This window comes from Coptis chinensis, chromosome 3, assembly GCF_015680905.1.
Source record: "Coptis chinensis isolate HL-2020 chromosome 3, ASM1568090v1, whole genome shotgun sequence".
Lineage (NCBI taxonomy): Eukaryota > Viridiplantae > Streptophyta > Magnoliopsida > Ranunculales > Ranunculaceae > Coptis > Coptis chinensis.
The window spans coordinates 34,162,924-34,169,327 of NC_141458.1; the positions used below are offsets into that span (position 1 = coordinate 34,162,924).

General features: G+C 43.4%; 3 protein-coding genes across 3 annotated transcripts; all 3 read left to right on the forward strand.

The window, feature by feature from the left end:
* Positions 1 to 185: 185 nt before the first annotated feature.
* LOC147509272 (uncharacterized) lies at positions 186 to 791 on the forward strand. The gene has a single exon (XM_086597762.1). It carries the CDS (start codon positions 186 to 188, stop codon positions 789 to 791), a length of 606 nt encoding a protein of 201 aa, XP_086453888.1.
* Positions 792 to 1,304: 513 nt separating this feature from the next.
* LOC147509273 (uncharacterized) lies at positions 1,305 to 1,886 on the forward strand. The gene has a single exon (XM_086597763.1). The coding sequence runs from the start codon at positions 1,305 to 1,307 to the stop codon at positions 1,884 to 1,886; it is 582 nt and encodes a 193-aa protein (XP_086453889.1).
* A 2,985-nt stretch (positions 1,887 to 4,871) lies between these two features.
* On the forward strand, positions 4,872 to 6,118 carry LOC147509274 (uncharacterized). The gene is made up of 2 exons (XM_086597764.1): positions 4,872 to 4,980; positions 5,583 to 6,118. The coding sequence occupies exons 1-2, from the start codon at positions 4,872 to 4,874 to the stop codon at positions 6,116 to 6,118; spliced, it is 645 nt and encodes a 214-aa protein (XP_086453890.1).
* Positions 6,119 to 6,404: the final 286 nt, after the last annotated feature.

The window sequence follows — 6,404 nt, forward strand, 5'->3', positions numbered from 1 at the left end:
CCATACTCCTACAGGAAGAGGTAGTGAGGCTAAGAGATGAGAATGATGATCTGAGAAGGGAAAGAGAAACCACACAAGGAGAGGAGGAGACAGGAGATGAGCCAGAAAATAGCGAGGTGCAGGGCTAGTATGAGGAGGCCCATCATAGACCAGGAGCAAATCTAGGGGGAGGCATCACACTAGAGATGGTCCAAGCAATGATTGAAAAAGACCGAGAAGCAAATCGCGCAGTGGAAAGGGAGAACCAAGGGGCGGCGAAGAAAGTGGTGGCAGGGCTTAATCAGAATCCGCTAGCAGATTCTATCTGGAACTCCGAGGTACATAAGAGGTTCGTGCAACCAAGGTTCAAGAGATACGACAAAAAAGGTGATCCTGCAGACCACTTGCACCGTTTCAGGCAGCAGATGCCGCTGTGGCAAGAGAACAAATATGATGGACTCCATTGCATGATGTTTCCCGCCATCCTGAAAGGGGGAGCTTCAGACTGGTATTATCGATTGGCGTCGCGAAGTATAAGTAAGTTTGAGGAGTTGGAACAGGTATTCGTGGACCATTTCATTCATCAGAATAGGAGGGTAGTCGACATTGCGGATCTCTTTAATGTCAAACAAAGATCTACCAAGACTCTTAGGGAATTTCTGTGTAGGTTCAAAGAAAAGAAGCTGAGGGTGGAAAATCTGGATGAGCATACCGCGGTCATAACTTTCCAGCATGGGTTGAAGCAGGGAACTAGAGTCCATGAATCTATGTCAAAGATCGAATTCACTACGTTACATAGGTTGTATCCGTAGGTCGAAAAGTACATACGCTATGAGGACATGTTGCAGAGAAATACAAAGGAACCCAGGAAGTCAGAGAAATCAGTACAAAATATAGGACAGGATGATTGAAAAGACAGAGGCAAGACTGCGGCAAGAGAGGGGAGATCTTATAGGGAAGAGACACACAAAGCAGAGAAAGGTAGAGACCAAGTTAGGAGGGACATCCGCGAAAGAAAACCATACCGAGACATAGAGTCGACACCTTTGAACAAACCGTTGGAAGAAATCTTGCCGCTAATAAAAGGGCTGCAGTATTATGAAGGTCCGCGGAGTATGCCTAGGGAGTTGGAAGGGAAGCCGTTTTGCGCATATCACCAGATCAGAAACCATACAACCAATGAGTGTTTCGCGTTGCAATGGCTGGTGGAGAGAATGATATAAAAGGGGATGTTGAGGGAGTTTGTCAAAGAGGTACACCCGGTTCAAAGAGTGCCGGCAACGGCCAGGATCCTAGGTACAATCAATGTCATCTTTAGTGAAGAAATGTTGGGGAGGAATGCTCACAGGGACAAAGTAAGGAGGATGACCAGCTTACAACAAATAAATGAGGTTTCGAGTATTCCGTGGCCAGTTCTTGGGGCCGCCATGGGAGACGGGAGGATAGAGTTCACACCAAAGGATCTGGAAGCGGTAGTCTCGCCTTACGAAGACGCATTGGTGATCACAATAGCAGTGGGTAATTACATAGTGAAGAGGGTATTAATAGATTGTGGAAGTTCAATAGATTTGTTGTTTAGGGGTGCGATGGAAGAAATGTGCATCGAAAAGAAGCAGATGAATCCCCCCCAGACTAATTTGTTTGGATTCAACAGCAACATGATAGAGCTAATAGGGGAGTTGGTGCTACCAGTAATTGTGGGACCGGTGACTGTGTTCACTCGCTTCATAATAGTGGACACCAATTCACAATACAATGCGATCTTGGGAAGAAGATGGATTCACGAGATGAAGGCAATTCCGTCCACTTACTATCAAGTGATCCGCTTCCCAACTAACGGGAGAATGTACGAAATTGATAAGAGGGGACCAAGTCGTGGCCCAAAGAATTCACCAAGTGGAGATTAGAGTATTGGTCCGCGCACTAGAGAAGGGTACGCAGGGGAAGGACAATCCCCTAGCATAGCAATTACAGACATCGATCTCATACGAGGAATTGCCTATGGGGGCAAAGACAATGGATGAGATTGAGACTGCGAACATAGGTAATGAGGAGGAAGAGAAATTTGTATTTGTTGGGGCCAATTTACCGGAGGATTGGAAGGCTAAGTTTATTACCTTGCTGATAGAAAACAACGAGGTTTTTGCTTGGTCAATAGAGGATCTAGTTGGACTGAATTCGAAGTTCGCATGTCACCGGCTGCATATGAGAGAGGTGCCAAACCCATCCAACAAAAGATGAGGGGTGTAAGACCGCAGTATGGGCAAGGAATATGGGAGGAAGTACAGAAGTTGAAAGTGGCCAGAATAATACGCGAATGCAAGTTTACAGAATGGCTCTCAAACATAGTTGTGGTGCCGAAGAAAAATGGGAAAGTGAGAATGTGCGTCGATTTCACGGATGTCAACCAGCAGTGCCCGAAGGATTGCTACCCAATGTCGCGGATCGATGAGTTGGTAGATCGAACCGCCGAGTTTAAGATTTTCTCATTCATGGATGCATCAATGGGGTACAATCAAGTGTTAATGTACGAGCTTGACCAGGAGAAGACTGCGTTTATAGTAGAAGGGGGAGTTTACTGTTATACCCGAATGCCTTTTGGACTAAAGAACGCTGGACCGTCGTTTCAGAGAATAGGGGAGAAGATGTTTGAGAGCAACATCAGAAAGGGGATGGAAATCTACATAGATGACATTGTAGAAAAGAGTATGACCGAGGAGGAACATCTGGCGGGTTTGAGAGAAATGTTTTCTATACTACGGAAAAACAAACTGATGTTAAACCTTGAGAAGTGTACATTTGGGGTGACGTCCGGAAAGTTTTTGGGTTACATAGTTACATACCGCGGAATAGAAGCAAACCCGGATCAGATTAGGGCTTTGCTGGAAATACAGTCACCACAGAATGTGAAGGAGGTTCAGAGGTTGGTAGGGAGAATTGTGGCCCTTAACAGGTTCATTTCAAAGTCTTCGGACAAGTGTAGACCGTTGTACCTACTCTTAAGGAAGGCAACTGACTTTCAGTGGACTGAGGCATGCGAAAGGGCTTTCCAAGAGTTGAATTATATTTAGGAAAGGCCCCGATCCTATCGTAACTAGGGTAAGGGGAAAAGTTGTATATATACTTAGGGATGTCAGAGTACGCAATCAGCTCAGTGTTGATAAGGGTGGTGGACAAAGCAGAGAGGCTAGTTTATTTCCAGAGTAAAGCAATGTTAGATGCAGAAACCAGATACAGCAGGATCGAGAAATTTGCTTTAGCTTTGGTTTTCTCAGCGTTAAAACTGAAACCCTACTTTGATGCTCACTCAGTGGTTGTGGTGACGAACTTGCCTCCTCAAACATGCCTTAAAGGCTGACAAATCAGGGAGAATGTTGAAATGGGCGGTGGTGCTGAGTTCTTATGACATTGAGTACCAAATCAGGACCGCGGAAAAGGCACAAGCTATGGCGGAGTTTCTGGCAGAGTTCCCCGCTGAGGACCCTCCTTGGGGGAAGAGATGATTATGAAATAAGAGGGCGACACCAGCCATGACCTGTTTGGGATATGCAGAATGGATGGAGGGTTTTCGCAGATGGGTCTGCTACCGACACAAGTAACGGAATTGGAGTGGTATTGGTTACACCAAAGAATAATCGTTTAAAGTTGCCGATGAAGCGAACAATGAGTCAGAGTATGAAACGGTGATAGTTGGGTTGGGGTTGGCCACCGATCTGGGTGTGAGCAAACTGACAGTTTATTATGATTCCAACTTGGTGATATGTCAAATGAACGGAGGATTTGTTGCACGATGCCCCAGGATGGCGAAGTATTTGGAGGTATTACAGAGAAAGGCTAGCAAGTTTGCTAAGATAAGATTTGCTCATCTAGGCCGTGGAGAAAATAGACACGCTGACTAGGGGTGTTCATGGGTCGGTTCTGGGTCGGTTATTACCGGTTTCGGTTCTGGGTCTATATTTAGCGGTTCCTATCGGGTTCGGTTCTTTCGGGTTTTTTTTTTTTATATTTTGAAAACCCGGACCCATACCCATTAATTAAGTTGATTCCGGTTCCGATTTCGGTTCCTTATCGGGTTATACATTTTTATTGCTAAAATTATTTTTTTAGTTATATAACCGATATAAAAGTTGGTTTACGGTGGCTATAACACTTGTTATCGATATTTTTGTCCTCTCATAAGAAGTAATGGTCATAAATTCAATAATAATATTTGAAAGTTATCTAAAAATTTTAAATACATTCTCATACATTATATGCATGTGTATATTTTAAATCGAACATATGTATATTATACTATACGTAATGCGTCATATATAGAATAAATACCACATAATCACATATACCACAATTGTTAGTTATTAACATTGCACGTATTCGTTATCTAATATATATACATGTAATATATCAAGCACGTACACGTTCATGTATTAGTTAATATAGACAGTACATTAGTTAATTCATAGTATCTGACTACTATACGTGTAGATGTAGAGACACGTAAACATTATTATTAATATTTATAATACACATATTTAATGTAATATTATAAAAGATACATTTAATAACACACATTCACTATTATACTAAATGTTATATATATTTAGTATAATTTTACACCTAACAAATGTAGACTATATATAATACTATATATAATAATAATGTTTGGGTTTGTTTTTATTTAGTGTAATATAATACTAAATTCTATATATCAAAATCAAACTAATCGGTTTCGGTTTGGGTACCCATCGGTTTTTTACTATTCGGTTCTAACGGTTTCGGTTCTTTATCGGGTCGGTTCTTGAAGACCCACTTTAAATGGGTCTAACATTTTAGGACCCAGACCCGCTATAAATGGTTTCGGTTCCGGTTTCAGTTCGGGTAATTGGGTACCCATGCACACCCCTAACGCTGACGCATTAGCATATGTTGCGGCAGTCCTTCCTGGGACCACTGAGATCAGGGTGCAGAGCAAGCCAAGTACCTCCGAGGACGAAGGGTTTGGTTAGCCACTGAAGAAGAGCCAGGGTGGATGGAACCCATAAAAAAATTCCTATCAGGGATAGAGATCGTGGATAAACAAGAGAAAAGAAGAATGGAACAGGTGTCCCAAAGATACACTTTGCTGGATGGGGACCTATACAGACGAAACATTAGCGGACCACTATTGAAATGTATAGGGCCACGACAGCCACAAGAGGTCTTAGGGGAGATTCATGAGGGGGATTGTGGGAGCCATTCGGCAGGGAGAACAACGGCTCACCGATTGTTATCACAGGGGTATTTCTGGCCTCACATGAAGAGAAATGCAACCGAGTATGCCAAGAGGTGCGAGAAATGCCAAAGATTCTCAGCATTGATACATGCACCAGTGGAGCCCCTGCATAAGGTGTTTGGCCCTTGGCCATTCACCATGTGGGCGCTGGATATCGTCTGACCGCTACTTATGGCGAGTGGCAAACGATGGTTTATGCTTGCCACGGCTGACTATTTTACCAAATAGGTAGAGAGCGTGGCGCTGCAATAAGTTAAGGAGGAACAAGTAAAGAAATTCCTGTAGGAGAATATAATATGCAAATTTGGGTTGCTACATATAATAATCGCAGATAATGGGACTCAATTTACAGGGGGTAAGGTGCGAGATTTTCTCCAAGCGTTCAAAGTGAAGCTAAGATTCTCGGCCCCTTACAATCTTGATGGAAATGGTCAGGCAGAGTCTTCGAACAGGACCATAATAGATAACTTGAAGAAAAAGCTAGAGGATCGAAAGGGGGCTTGGGCAGATGAGTTGAACCATGTGTTATGGGTGTACCGAACAACTCCGCGAACATCAACTCAAGAGTCGCCATTTGCCATGGCGTATGGAGTGGAGGCAGTGGTTCCAGTGGAGATGGTGGTGGCCACTACTAGAACAAGGGCTGTGGAAGAAGAAGTTAATGAGACCATACTAGCCACAGAGTTGAACCTTACGGAGGAGAGGAGAGACATATTGCGCATTAGATTGGAAGAGTACCACAGGAGATTGCATAGACAATATGATAAGAGAGTAAAGCCGCGACAGTTCCAAGTGGGTGACCGCGTTATGAGGCGAGTGATCCCAGCCACCAGGAAGGAGATTGATGGAAAACTGGGGCCTAACTAGGAGGGGGCCTATACCGTGGTCGAAAAGGGGAGTTCCGGAACCTATCGGTTACAGACTCTAATGGGAGAAGACATCGCAAGGCCTTAAAACATCAGAATGTTAAAGAAGTTCCAAGAGTGACACCTTGAACATGCAGTTGTTTAATTAAAGACAAGTTCAGCTGCCTCTAGAGATTGTTATTCGAGTTTTATAGTGATGTTTTGTGTTACATATTTTATCAATGAATAGAGAGCAAACTTTGTCCAAATTGTTTATTACATTATTGGCTATGAATGAACGGAGAAAC

Bases quoted from the DNA above. Each gene is read 5' to 3' on its own strand.
- LOC147509272 (XM_086597762.1), top strand. From the start codon at position 186: ATGGTCCAAGCAATGATTGAAAAAGACCGAGAAGCAAATCGCGCAGTG.
- LOC147509274 (XM_086597764.1), top strand. From the start codon at position 4,872: ATGCACACCCCTAACGCTGACGCATTAGCATATGTTGCGGCAGTCCTT. The intron at 4,981-5,582 runs GTTAGCCACTGA...TAATAATCGCAG, and splicing joins CTCCGAGGACGAAGGGTTTG to ATAATGGGACTCAATTTACA.
- LOC147509273 (XM_086597763.1), top strand. From the start codon at position 1,305: ATGTTGGGGAGGAATGCTCACAGGGACAAAGTAAGGAGGATGACCAGC.